Source organism: Ceratotherium simum, chromosome 11 (assembly GCF_057802395.1).
Source record: "Ceratotherium simum simum isolate JZ-2026a chromosome 11, ASM5780239v1, whole genome shotgun sequence".
Taxonomy (NCBI): Eukaryota; Metazoa; Chordata; class Mammalia; order Perissodactyla; family Rhinocerotidae; genus Ceratotherium; species Ceratotherium simum.
The window spans coordinates 1,691,785-1,706,010 of NC_141910.1; the positions used below are offsets into that span (position 1 = coordinate 1,691,785).

Below are 14,226 nucleotides of genomic sequence, written 5' to 3' on the forward strand. Positions count from 1 at the left end.
CATGAAATATGTAAAATATTAGTTTATAAGGAAATCTAAATTTCTCTAGGAGTCTGGAAATAATTTCCTTCAGATGTGATTATCTGAGCTCACAAGAAGCAAGCAATCCTGAGTGGTTTATTTTAGCTCTGTAAGTCGCTGGCTTTCAAATTGTAGTAGTTTCTTTAGCAAACCTCCCCACCCCCACTGCATATTGGAAAACAGGATGATGTTGAAAAGGGGACTCTGCTTGGCCAGGTCTTGATTTTCCTTCCTCGTGCCTAGTAAATGCAATCTTCCTGAGACGTCACTCAGCAACCCTTCAAGTGAAAAAGGCCTTTACTTGGGCCTAAAGAGCTTTCCCGTGGTTCTCAGTTCTCCTTCCAGGAGGTGGAATCCAACGGGGCAAGGTTGGGGAAAGGTGGGTATAGCCATGGGCAGTCAGGGCGGGGCAGCTTCACCAGCACATTTTCATGTAAACTGCAAGTGATAAGGTCCAGTTCTGTCACTTCCAACTTCATTGGTGAAGCCAAGTCATCATTTCTGTCTTGCTTTGTCTTAGCTGTTTCAGCCTTTTAATTGGGTTACCTTATTGCCTCCCTCCTGAGTGCTGTAGCACAGTATTCCTCAACATTTTAAACTCATACCTCCAGATTTATTCAAATTCTGACCTTTGCAAAATGTCGTTTCAAAATTAGTAATCTAACAAACTAAAACATAACTTTAGTCTTTTTTAAGGCATACTACTCTTATATTCCTTAGTATTAACTTAAATCCCCCGCTCTCTCTTAACAGGTTCTGGATAAAAGCAGTCTCCAAGTCCCAAATAAGTTGTCCCACCAGTTTTAAAGTAACTTGGCTGGTACTCAGTGCAGAACAGATAATTTGAGTTCAAAGGGAAATAAAAAGGATTAAATATCAGGCAAATCACTCTTCATCAGGTCCAGTGGTCACCATTTTCTCAAAACAAGGCTAAGCTTCCCTGGTTTCCTTCCCGTTGATGCATTTAGGGGCCTTAGGGGCCCTGAGGTTGGCAGGGGAGCATGAGAAAGGAAAGGAGGCAGGTGAGGAGGAGGAGGAAGGTTATCCAGGCACTCTGCCCTTTTCCATATGAAAAGGTGACATGGTTCCACTGGCTTGTTAGTTTGAGTTAGCTGTATGGACACTGCCCTGGGGATTTCAGGAAGAGGAAAGGGTTCTGGAAGGATGGAGGCAAGAACCAGAGAAGGTGCCCTTGTAGTGGGAACAGATTCGATTGGTACTGGTGGCAAAGTTTAGGTTCCTCTGGGAATAAATTCTATCATGACCTTGACTTCTCTTGGACATTCTTCATTTTCAAGTCTAAAATCTTGCTGAACTCTGTAAACTGTTCTTGGGCTTGATCTAAGCAGTCCTTCTGAGTCCTCTATAAAGTCCAGGGCTGTGCAGGTTGGCGGACAGCATCCTTTTATAGGATAGGCTCCTTCCTGAGCCAGGCTGGAGACTCCTTCACTGCCCAGACTTTGTGTACCTTACATTTGATCATCCCTTATCCTAGCACATTGCCTTCTATCAACCAGACCAAACAGACTCTCTTCTCTGGTAAATGCCACTCCACCTGTGACTCTATAAAACTTGCCCTGCCCGTCCATGCTCCTAGTGACTGCTATCTCATAGCATAGCCTATTTCAATGTTTCTCAAACTTTTTTGACCATGACTAGCAGTAAAATAGTTTACATCATGATCTGGTACTCTTATTTGTGTGTATCTATATACATTTATCTATGGCACCGTAAAAAAAATATATTACAAAACAACTTTACTGCATGTGATGTAGATTTTCTAATCCATTTCATTAAAATATTCTAGTAATCAATCACCCATAAAATTTGATTTCAAACCCTGCAGTTTGAAAGACATAACAGTCCATTTTATTGTTTGAGTCCTCATGCTGTTGAACCAAAAATGTGCTAGTTTCCAATTTCCACACATTGGTAATCTAACTCGGAGGCAACACTGAACAAGTTCATCCACATACATTAAGACTCCTCCGTTTACCCTTCCCATTCCATAAGGCCTGAGTCCCATTTGCTCTTCTGATGCTCCGGTCTCTTTTTTTTAATTTTTCTTTTCTTAAAATTTATTTTTTTCCCCCAAAGCCCCAGTAGATAGCTGTATGTCATAGTTGCACATCCTTCTAGCTGCTGCATGTGGGACGCGGCCTCAGCATGGCCGGAGAAGCAGTGCGTCAGTGCGCGCCCAGGATCCGAACCCAGGCCACCAGCAGCAGAGCGCTCGCACTTAACCGCTAAGCCGCAGGCCGGCCCTCTCCTGGTCCTTTTTGATAAGTTACTCAAATAGTTTCAGTACCCTCAGTCCCCAATTTCCAAAAAGCTGTTTTTGGATTTTTATTTTAACATATGGTTGCTTTACACAGTATTAATGCTGATGCCTCTCAGCTCTGGCATTAAAGCAGCACATCCCCTTTTAATGCGCCAAAGCTTTTCAAAAAAAAAAAAACTTGATTCTGCTCCTAATTGTATCTGAGTTATAACTCAAACCTTTTTCCTCATATCATTTTGTTTAAAATGTTAAATTGAGTTTTAGGTTGTAAATACAAATTTTTTCCTATATAAACATCAGCTGAGAAATGTTGAGACTGTTCCATAGCACAGCAGTGGTCTTAAAACTGAAACATTCTACTACATCACCAAGAAGCCACTCATTTAGTACATGCCTTTTAGGAATGCAATACCTGAGTTGTATTCAAGTGTAGAGACAGTAATAGAGGAAGTAGAGATAGCAAACTGAGGAAAGAGCCAGGACCAGAGGCAAAAATTGGGAGCTTATTAACTTTGGCATAGAAAAATAGAACATCTTTTATTATTAGAGGCTGATATTTCATTAGTCAGTGAAATAAACATTTAAAAATAAGAATGGAGACCAATCTGATAGCCCTTAATTTTTTTCCTCAAAAGTTCAAAGCACTGACTTGCCCCCAGTGGGGGTTTGGAATATCTGTAACAGAGTTAAAACCACTGAGCTACACGTTACCCGCTTTGCAAGTCCACTACAGACTCACATGACATCAGTCCGGGTGGACTTGCCCTGTCAACTCCATAGCAGCAAAGCATGATGAGGATTCAGCTAACACCTGGCAAGGGGAGAAGTTTCCACAATTATCAGGACTGCACTGAGTATTCGACAAAGAGATTCAGGCATCTGCAAATATTGATGAACCGGGGGAAGGAAGGGGCTGATTTAACAAGCTCCCAGGCAGCCACTGTTCTCCTTGGAAGTTGTAAACCAAGATCAAAGGCTAATCCACCGTTATCTAACCTTTTGCTCATTTGCTTCAATATGTCAAGAGGCTAATGGTGCAATGGACGTTGAGTGCTTAAGTAGCTGATTACTGTCATTTTCCCTTGTCTTTGGTCCCTCAGTTAGATGTCTTAAACTCTGACATTCTAGGAGAAAACATGAATACTTAGGTTTCTGAAGATGTATGACTGGGTCCTGGCCCAGAGAGGATGGTAAATGGAGATGGGAACAGACATCAATACAAGATACTAGCAGCCCATAAATGTCAATCCTGGCAGCGATGAAGTTGCTCCTCTGCAGAGAACTCACGAGGTGCCTCAGTAAATCTGGGAATCAGATATGAGCAAAGCAGCCTGTGGGAGAAGCCCTTGTGAAGACAATGCTTCTGCAAACCTCCCAAGTTCCTGTTAGCTTCCAATACTATTTGAACCTCATAGTGGTTAAGAGAGAAATGCTAGAAGCACAGGTTCTTGACCAACTTCATTACCAGCAACACAACACAATCATATCAAGAAGACATCCCAATCCTCACATCACCACTTGCCCTCATTTAGTACAGCACAACTACAGAAGGTGCCAGCACACACAAAATAGCGGGACAGAAAGGAGATGAAACACTCTTGTGCAAGCCCCAAGTCTAGTGGGAAGACTCTGGCGAACGCTATGTAAAAATAATGGAAATGCATACACATGTACATTAATTACATATTTATTTACAGTCTTCATTTTCCCAGCTTTGCAGCCTGAACTCCTGCCATTGTCATTTAATCAATTCTAAGATGCACAATTTTTCATATCTAAATATCCCTGAAATTGGGATACTACTGACCCAATATCAATTGTGATGTAATGGAAACTTCTTTTAGACACCTTCTCTAAGATCAAGGAAGTACCAGTATCACAGCATCAGCCAACGAAGGCTTAAGTCCACAACAGGGAAGGGCAAACCACACTGATGACAAGTGTGAAGGCAGCTGACAAACACTGCAGGTGTGCAGAGCTTATGCTGAAATCAGGAGCTCTGTACCGCAAAACGTGTGTCTAAAGAAATGAAAATGGTAATGCTGCTTCTGTTTAAACAGTAAACCCTGAATGGATGGTTTAGTCTCAAATTAAGAATTGAACCTAAATAAGTCAGTGTTGTATTCAACTCTACTTCAAAGTTCACCAAATGTGTATTACTGCCATGTTTTCTTCATATCATGGTTAGTAACATCTCAGTTCTCAGTGTCATTATAGCAGCTATGCTAGGCCACAGCTGCTCCTGATTCACCCTCTTCTATTTGCCTTCACTGATGTCACTGTCACTGTCACTGGTCAATGCGGTCAGGTTTCCCAGGGCTTCCCTGCAAGGAAAATGAACAGGAGTGTTACTCTGCAACTCATCTGGGGGATGGGGGACTCTGCAGCTGCACTGACCTATATTTACCAAGGGAAAGGTTCCAATAAGCCAAATCTACAGACCTCCTTGATTTGTATGACAAATGAAATAATTGTTAAATCAACACATCCTGACGTTTTGCAAAGAAAGAAGAAAATTCAGGGGGTAGAAAGCTATGCACATTTGAATGGGCAGATGAACAAAAGGTCTGCTCCATTTTTACAACTTTCCTTCATGGTGATGATACAGGACCCACTTACCTTTGCTCCTGGCTGACTGCGAAGTCAGCCATTACTCTCTGGGTGAGGCCCTCACAAATAGGTAAGCTGAAGGCACTCGCCAACTTCACTATCTCAATGGCCTGGGCAGGGCTACTGGATGCTTTTGCACTGTCCATAAACTCATTCAGCAACTCATTTCTGTAAAAGAAAGGCAAAATGTCAATATTCCCCAGCTAAACCCGCCAACCCCTTCAGTCCAAGATTTACATGCAAAATCTAGCATTTTATAAAGTTCAGTCATCAAATCCTCAATGGTAGCTTTGGAGGCGGTTACATGAAATCTGACTTTGAAGGGCCAAAGAGATAAGGAACATTGGTTCAATATGCCTTCATTGAGGATCTATTCAACATATCCCCAGTGTGCCGCAAACACTGAGCACAGATTAAAAAACAGTGCGTGCCTCAGGATGCCCTAGATGGCGGGAGCAATTGTCCATTTGCTTGCCTATCAGAAAAATGCCCAACCACTGTGGCTGAGGTATGTGAAGAAATTCCAATCACCCCACTAAGAGTTAAGCCCATGCGGCTAATTCTAGGATGTATGCAGGCAGGCCTGTTAACTGCCACTTACCTAGGGATCTTATTATGTTTCCTGAAAAGCCCCAACATTTTCCTGTTCAAGATGAGATAGGAGACAGATTATGAATACCAACAGAGCAGAAGGCAATCAGATGACTGTAGCTGTTCTCCTGGACTCAGAGACTAAGCCTCCTTCCTAACTCCAGTGGAAGCTCCTGGAGACACACATCTGTTAGCCCCACTGGCGCCCAGTCCTGTCCTTACAACACAATCACCCCAGGTGCCTCCACTCCCTCTTCCCAGACTTCATATACGGACACTACAAGTGTCACAGGCAAATCTGGTTTGCTGCTAGTGTGGAGAACTGGTGGGGTACATCCCCTTGTAGAGCACCACCTCAGTCCTCCCAGAGAGGGAATATATCCTGTGGGCAGTTGGAAAAGAGGGATGCAATCGAGTATGATCTCTTCCTCTCTTACCATCCACTATGAGCTCAGTGTGTCCTGAAGTTACGTTATGAGGGGCAGGCTCAGATTGAGGCATCAGTCTCATGTAAGTGCTTGCCATCATCCTGCCACATGCAGGACAAGGAGAAACACATACACTCAGCTCCCATGACTCAGCTGAGGTCCGTACCCCTGCGCCAATCATCACAGCCTGATTCATAACAAGTGTGTGGCAACCTGCCTGAGTTAAATTCAAGCATCAGATGGTTAGCAGGTCATGTGTGTGATTCACACTCCTAAGACCAGCAGAGGCAGCAAAGCCTTCACCCACTTTTCCTGGAGACGGTGACCAGCCATATTTTGGACTGACAATCGCATGTTCATATTAAGTTACTTTCTTGGGTTGAAGAAACCATGCACAAGTATCCCTCACTTACCAACTTTTACAACTAATACACATTTATATCCAACACAAAATATAGCAGAACCACTTAACTGTGACTACCCCTACAAAGTATTCTTCTGTCGGCTTCTCTGCTTTTGGAAAAATGAATACACATAAGGTTTCCATTCACAAAATTAGTATGCGAATGAAACGCTGACGAAAACATAACTAGAATACAGTGGCACAAACCAAAGATGGATTCTACTCAAGGTCATGTTTAGTAAATATTGGTGAATGCCAGTTTCCTTAAGTCCAAGTATACAATCCACCTTTTAAGCTGAGAAGTGAAAGGAGCACCCACAAATGAAATACTTGAAAACCAAATGCCCAAAACATTTTCAAAAATAAGATTCTTTGATCACTTTGTCTATTTAAGCGGACAGATAAGGGACTTACTTGCCCATGGATACAGAAAACAGAAAGGTCAGAAACGGAAAGAGAACTAGCCCACAGAATCATATCCTCTCTTAAATATATCACGTATACTGGTCTTGTTCTAAAAGTTTGCTTTTCAGTTAGTATTTGGAAGTTCCACAGAAAACTCATTATGCAGAAGACTCATTTGTCTCCCGATCAACTGTACATCATACAGCCAAATTAGAGAACCTCTACCGACCAGGGTAAATGTTCTCTGAGATCCAAGGACAAATGCTTCTAATTCACACATGGGGTACTGTACTCACCAGGCTTCCTGGGTTCTCCCAGCCCTTAAAAAGAGGACAGCTATACAGTTCAGAGAGTTGGCTGGCCAATCAGGAGCAGTCTGTCTAGCATCTTGGTTTTCGTAAGTAGATTTGATATCTGCAGCACAGTCAGCAAACGCCACCTGAAGCTGAGAGGCTCTAAGAGTCAGCAGAACTGCCTAAATGGTTTTGTAAGAATTTAAGTTCAGGAGACTCCATAAGACCGTTAAAATTTTTGAGCAAATGAATACATCACATGTATAGCACACAAGTAATTAATACAAAACAACACCCTTCTCTGGGGAAAATAATTTGATTAGCCACATCTCTCAAATCCAACTATAGGTTTATTTTTAGGTGGCAATTAAACAAAGAAAAAGAGAAAGAAACCAAGCTGCTATTGTCAGGAGAGAGAGAAGCTATTTTCATGTTGTTTGCTTTGGACTAGAGGAATGAGCGTGACTTTATAAATGGTATTCTGCTAATGGCTAGATCTGTTTAGTTGTATAATTCAAGTCTGGGCTTAGATGGCAGAATTCTCCACAATGATAGATGAAACCGGGGAAATTACCCTTACAGGGCCCTCAGTACTAGAGGATATACCGGTTAGCGTACATCTAACAACGGTAACAGAACCTGAGGGGCAATACAACCCTACCTCTGGTGGGTGCTGATCCCTTGCCATGAGCATCAGAATCTCTTCTTTCAGGTCATTGCGGTAAGTGTGACCATATTCTTTACTATCTTGAAACAAAAACGATCACAGTGAGAAGTGATGACCATCATGTAAAACCAACTCTCTTTGGCTGACCTTTGTCCATCGTCAGCTGTCACCCATATTTTTTGATGAGTCACAGTAAGTTGCTGACATTATCTATTCTAGGTTTATTCCAAGAATTCCAGAAAACCAGCTGGATGATTCACTGTAAGAATGGACAAAAGCAGTGAAAGCCAATGCAAGCAACCTGCTCTCGGTCCAGTGTTAAACACAGCACATGCGCTACATCTGAGCAGCCACCAGCTCCACGTAGTAGGACACTGTTGCTTGGGTATCATCAATGGTCTTTTAGACACACTCATTAGAACAGTCTTGTGAAATAGTAGGGCACAGCTATAGTCTCAGAGTCTGAGACATGGAAACCTGAGGCAGACAGAAACTGACTTGATCATAGTCACCTAGTGGAAGAGACAGCATCTTCTACAGCCAATTTATACACATAAGACACACATACACACAAACCAACAGTCAGGGCTATTTCTTAGAAACATCAAGTATCACTGACTGGTCAGCAACTGAACCACAGTGATGCAACATGGTACAGAGGAAAAACAGAGGCCTTGGAGTGAGGGACCTGCATTTAGATTTACAGTGTACCACGTAATTAGCACTGATCTTCCCTTTGTCATGTCACACAACAGGTGCACAAAACCCAGCCTTTTCTTGTCATGAAGGAACTAATTTCAGATCATTTTCACTCATGCAATCCAATAGGCAACATGAGCAAGTGACCTAGAAGTAGACCTCAACTAACGTATTCAATTTAGTCAAATATGAAAGTTTTCATCCCTAACAACGTTAACAGGTTTGTTAATCAAAATGGAGGACAATGAAGTGAGACAGACCTGAACACATAAGCTGAAACTAACCTTTCCAAATTTGAGGAATCACTTCTAGCCGGCTGGCCACATCCAATGCTTGGAGAAGATGAATCAATGTTTGAGAATGGGGAAAGAAGACCTGATTAAGAGAAATACAAATATATTTTTAAAGTATTAATCAGAAAAGACACCCACAAACACGTCTGCAATGATAAATGATTAGTAATGAGTCATCTTACTGAAGGTATCAGGTCCTTATACCACTTCAAAGTGACATCAATTTGTTCCATTAGACAAAGCAAACTGAAAAACTTGGAACTGCAACGGAGAGAAAAAGTATGTTTAGTATAAAATCCCTATTTAATAATAGGGGAATGATTAAATTACAGCATAGTTATATAATGACATGTTATATAGAATTTAAAAACAATTTACAAGTTATAAACAATTTGAAGTTACGCGGGCCAACGTTTGACCCAGAAGGTGCTAACTGTGCTTTCTGGATTTCCCAATACCTTTTTATCCTCAACTGATCATTCATGACTGCCTCCTCAGCATACTTGCAGTTTATGGGGAGCAGACAGTGAACATCATATTCATTTTAAAAGCATTCGATGTGAAGCAAGGATTTGGACATATAGAAGACAATCATCACACACCTATTAACAGGCTGCCTCCTTAAGTTGTTGTTTTTATCTGCCTAAAAGCAAACTCACTTAAGGAGTTTCTTTAGGCTCCAGTATATTCATCTTGAAAAACAAAAGAGGCTGTGACGAAATCTTTAGGGATGCACCCTACTATAAATTCAAAAATATAAAACAGAAGGGCGTAGAGGAAAAAGATACATGCATTTAAAGTGTTACAAACAAAACAGCTTAAAAGATATATGCTAGACATCTCAGTCTGGGAGATCAGTTTTACCACTGCTTGAATTTCCAAGCGCTCAATTAACATGTACTATTAAGTCAGAGGCATGCTGTCTGAGTCATCAGGGGTGAGACAGGAGGGCCACTAACAGCCTCCCACTTGCAAAATCAACTAATGGTTGCTTAAAGGTGCAAAAGGATACATTTCCAACACACTTACTAATAGAAATTACGCCGCTGCTCAGGTCCAATGAATTTCCAGTTGTCTCCGGTGCTTAAAAGCCCATGTACTTGGTAAGCAAGTTCTAGATCTCTGAGAGATGAGCACTGAAAATTTACAAGTAGTAAGCATCACTGTGAGATCCTTATCAGCCAAACAGTGGCTCATTACATAAAGAAAAAAAGTACAGTTTCTTGTGGAAATATTTATATGATGATTCAATGTATTACTGGTTGACAGCAAATGAGTTACAAGCAACAGGAGGGGGGATCACAACAAACCCCCAAGTTCTGTGAAATGTGAAACAACATGATTTTGATCTAGTAATTATACCTTTAGAAGTCAATCCTATAAAAATACTTGATCACATGCACAAAAGACAGAGTGCTTACTCCAGCATCACTGTACCAGCAAAAAACCCGATCAACTCCAAAACCAACCCATAAGAGAAGAGTTATAAGTTAAATTGTAGTCCTTCCCTCCTATGAAATACTTCATTGCTGTCAACAAACCAAACACCACAGAAATGCAGCTGGGTGTGCACGTCTGAATACCTAGAAGAAAAGCCCTGGAAGGATACACACTAAACTATAAAGCAATTATCCTTAGGCAAAAGGATACGCTAATTCATTCTGAAACTGCTTGAAATTTTTCCTATAATTAGCATGATAAAATGAAAAACCAAAATTAAAAACAACCATCTTCAATTTAAGAAGTTACCAATAGGCAAATACGAAATACTCTGAAACCTTATTTGAACAAAGGTATGAAAAAAGACAATGTATACAATAAACACAGGGAAGGGACGTTATGTGATTTAGTATGCATTTTAGAGGAAAAAAAAGTGAGAACCAAAGACATGAAAAAAAGTAAGAGTTAGGAAGTCAAAAAATCAAGAAGATATTCCCACAACCAGTTACAGATAAATTTAGGAAATGGATGAGGAAAAAGGAAAACAAAAGTTAAGCAAGAACCGGTACTTACAACTCTCATGGCTGACTGAAAAAATGCATCTGAAAAGCAAAGTTCACAAGAGCCTTGGTTACTACGGATAAAACATATTTTCAAGTCAGTAACATTAATTAAAATCCTGGCAACAAAAGCTGTAATGCGCAAGATAAACCTAAAGGAATGAAAACTCAAGAGGAGAGGAAGCATACAGCAAAGTGCCACAGACATTTTGGCTTTCTCGGAATAATGACCCAAAAGAAGACTAAGCTAAATTAAACCCTGTCCTCATACCAGGCCTCTGCTAACTGGCACTCGGAAAACAGGCTGTCTTACACAAGCCATTTTTGTACATACCGTCATCTGGGTCCTTTGGAGAGAATTTCTTTCCCATTACTTCATTCATGATATCATAGATGATGAGGGGTGCTTCTTTTGAAGAGCCTTCTACAGAATAAAGAAGCAAATGGTTTTTATCATGAGTCCACTTCCTGTACCACCAGCAAGCACACAGGACCTAGTACAAAAGGCCACATTTCTCCTCCCTCCACCTCCAGTGTAAGGCCCAGCACGGAGCTGGCCAGGGCACATGCTTGCTAAAGGAACAAATGCACCGACAGAGTGCGACTCTCCGTAAGATATGGGACAGTCACCGATCTTTGTCTATGTGCTCCCAACAGAGATTTTTCTCTTCCTTCTTAGTCTCTTCATACACCTGACTTTCACTGAAGTGGGAGACACACACACACACAAAAACGCACCCTCACCAAGCCTGCATACTTAGGAAAACAAACAGGTTTTTTTGCTAGTAATCATTTCCATTCCTCTTAAGTACAATGAAGATGAGGCCAAGAAAAAGAAAACTGTAGAATTAATGGACGTGGGCAGTCCTTTAAAACCACATGAACTGAGTTATCAACAGGTCAGAAAATGTACCTACTATATTCCCAAACATATCACATTATTGATCCACATTCCCTTCCCTACCTTATCTACACACAAGTGATAATATTTTATGATAGCACAGATGTATTTTGATAATTTCCTCAAGCCTGTTTCCATTTGCTGGCATTCCTAATTTTTTTATTAGTGACATAATCTATTTTATATGTAGCAATTCTTCATTATTTTAGGCTTTCTCCTTTGGGTAAATTCCTAGAAATTATTATTGCAGGCAGATAATTTATATACATAAGACAAACTGACACTTCTCCTCCCACTCTGCCCCCACGATCATGGGTGTTACTTAGGAAGCTTAAGTACCACTGACATTGGTTAGCAACTGAATCAAAGTGATCTGTGATAGTATCAAGGAATGGAATAAGCTTTGGGGCCTTCAACACTAGTTTCACTACAATCTCACCAAGGTTGAGCAAAATTTTAGGCGATACAATTATCATGGAAACTGCTTACCTGTTTCCAAGATAAAGTCAGTTACCTGCCCCCCCCACAAAAGATAAAATACCTCCCTAAACACGAAAATATGGATTTTGTAAAATTAGCCCTTCAAAACAGAGATAATCAAGTTCTTCTCTATAGTTTTTATATATAAAGTTTATCACGGGAGAGAAGGACTAGAGTTGTCATTTCTGAACCCAGGGGTTCTTGCTCAGGTTGGGGCAAATGGACAAGAACCCTAACAGACTATGAGTGTCTACTGTGCACCTTCCAAGCACAGGACGAGACACTGCGAAATTCATTCAATCATTACACTTTATGGCATTACTCCTCAGGTAAGGTTTCCAGTCCCTTTTGACACAGCTGATAAACGGTAGAGGTGACATTTCAACTCAGGTGTGACTCTCCAAAGTCCATTCAACAGAGCACAGCTCCAACAGGGACTGGCTGACCTAAAAGCAGGCGACAAATGGAGCCTCAAGTTCTCCCACAAGGCTTCAAAATAAGGTTAAGGTTACTGTGGAGCAGCACTCCTCAACAACTTCCTGCAAAGATGGAAATGTTTTATATCTGCATCACTGAATAGAGTAGCCAGCAGCCACATGTGGCTATTAAGCACTAATGCAATGAAGGAATTCAAAATTTTACTTCATTTTAACTAAATGTAGCCAGTGGCTGTCGTATTGGACAGCACAACACTGGAGAGCATAAGGAAGCCCAAACCAAAGCAACTTCTGACCATTTCTAACTGTACACCAACACTGCTAGTACACTTAATGGCCTCTCTCCCTTCCAGCTCAAGTTTCCCATCACAAACAAGGTTACTATCCACAAGAACAACTTTTTGCTCAGGCTATAGATAATGTTAATTTGTGAATTCTCTATTCTTAATTTATAGGCAGAGAAGGTAACATACAACAACTAATCACTTATAAGTAAGGGAGTTGAATCAACTTTGTACTGAAATTAATATAACACAATGTCATACATACCATGTTGATAAAACAGCTGAATAATATAGTGATATGTTGCAAGCGAGGGTTCTCAAATTACCAGGTGGACAGAAAAAATAAGAAATAAAATAAGTCAAATACAGCTATCCAAAATACAGCTTACTAAGACACGCCAAACTAAAAACATATTGATGCTGGTATTTAAGATGATGCACTTCTACTCCTTTGAACGAAGACATTTCCCAGCTCATCTGATTAATGTAAAGGTGAAAAGGTGTCATAAAGATTGAATCACTTACTACTAAAATGTTATAGCTAACGTACTGTACTATGATTCTTCACTTAAGAACACTAAAGCATACTGAACTGATTCCCAAAACAACTTTCAATAAAGTACTGAAAATATACAGTACACTAGCAAACACTTGGGTTCAAATACTAATTATGCTAGAAAATGTAATGGGATTTAAAACTGGCTAACTCTAAGTGAACAATTTTCCCCAGAAGCAAGAGATCCACAAAAAAGTACCTAAAATACTAGAACAAGGTTGTAATTTGCTATAAAGAACATGAAGATGAGACAGGAGCTCCCACCATAGTAAATACATGTAATTAAGTGTGCCAAACAGTGGAAAGGAAATTCCCAACACATTATGTAAATAGTAAAAAAAAGAGTTTACAGTCTCTTTTTTGCTTGTTTACACCTGAAACCTCTGGTCAGCACTGTCTGGGTCTTCAGTGAGGGGCTCTAGGACACATCCTCACCTATTCCGATGGCTTTCATTTCACGTAAGGTCTGTAAAGCTGGCAATCTTCCAAATGCATAAAATCTTCGGAGACATTTCAGAATGGTATTAAAAGTCTGTAGATTTGGTTTCACCTTCTGTGCAACCATTTGTTTCAGTAGCTCCTAGTTGAATCAAAAGCAGGAAGTACTTTTTATGCCTGGTAGATAATTTGTCCAATAAACTAATACTACATACTAAAAAAGAATTTGGCTCTGTGGCTATGTCTAAAGCAGTAATTTAAGAATTACTAATTCAAGAATTTAAGCATTATCCCTAATTTAAGAATTATCTATTAATTAGCAGCACCAGTGACTGCCTTTTAGAGAAGTTCCTCCATTCAGTCACTCCCTACTTGATAAAGGTATATAAACTGTCTTCAGCCCTCTGCCTAGGGAGTCTTCTGAGACTCAAACAAAAGA

At 40.5% G+C, this 14,226-nt stretch overlaps 1 protein-coding gene and 1 non-coding gene across 5 annotated transcripts in view; both read right to left on the reverse strand.

The window, feature by feature from the left end:
* Window positions 1-3,973: 3,973 nt before the first annotated feature.
* PTCD3 (pentatricopeptide repeat domain 3) overlaps window positions 3,974-14,226 on the reverse strand; it is a 35,890-nt gene continuing 25,637 nt past the window's right edge. Inside the window, exons 13-24 of one of the 4 annotated variants that reach the window (XM_087436473.1) lie at window positions 13,785-13,929; window positions 13,059-13,109; window positions 11,026-11,115; window positions 10,705-10,733; window positions 9,721-9,827; window positions 8,874-8,952; window positions 8,683-8,773; window positions 7,694-7,779; window positions 7,036-7,214; window positions 5,514-5,555; window positions 4,922-5,080; window positions 3,974-4,626 (exon numbers count right to left, since the gene is read on the reverse strand). In XM_087436473.1, the coding sequence (XP_087292599.1) occupies window positions 4,560-4,626; window positions 4,922-5,080; window positions 5,514-5,555; window positions 7,036-7,214; window positions 7,694-7,779; window positions 8,683-8,773; window positions 8,874-8,952; window positions 9,721-9,827; window positions 10,705-10,733; window positions 11,026-11,115; window positions 13,059-13,109; window positions 13,785-13,929 (1,125 nt within the window). In that variant the 3' untranslated portion in view covers window positions 3,974-4,559. Of the gene's footprint in view, window positions 4,627-4,921; window positions 5,081-5,513; window positions 5,556-7,035; window positions 7,215-7,693; window positions 7,780-8,682; window positions 8,774-8,873; window positions 8,953-9,720; window positions 9,828-10,704; window positions 10,734-11,025; window positions 11,116-13,058; window positions 13,110-13,784; window positions 13,930-14,226 lie in introns of those variants that run through there. The other 3 variants (XM_004437250.3, XM_087436474.1, XM_087436475.1) reach the window with 3 other exon arrangements.
* LOC147915898 (small nucleolar RNA SNORD94) lies at window positions 5,986-6,121 on the reverse strand. Its single transcript, XR_015553721.1, has one exon. It is a non-coding gene; the product is annotated as a small nucleolar RNA SNORD94 (small nucleolar RNA).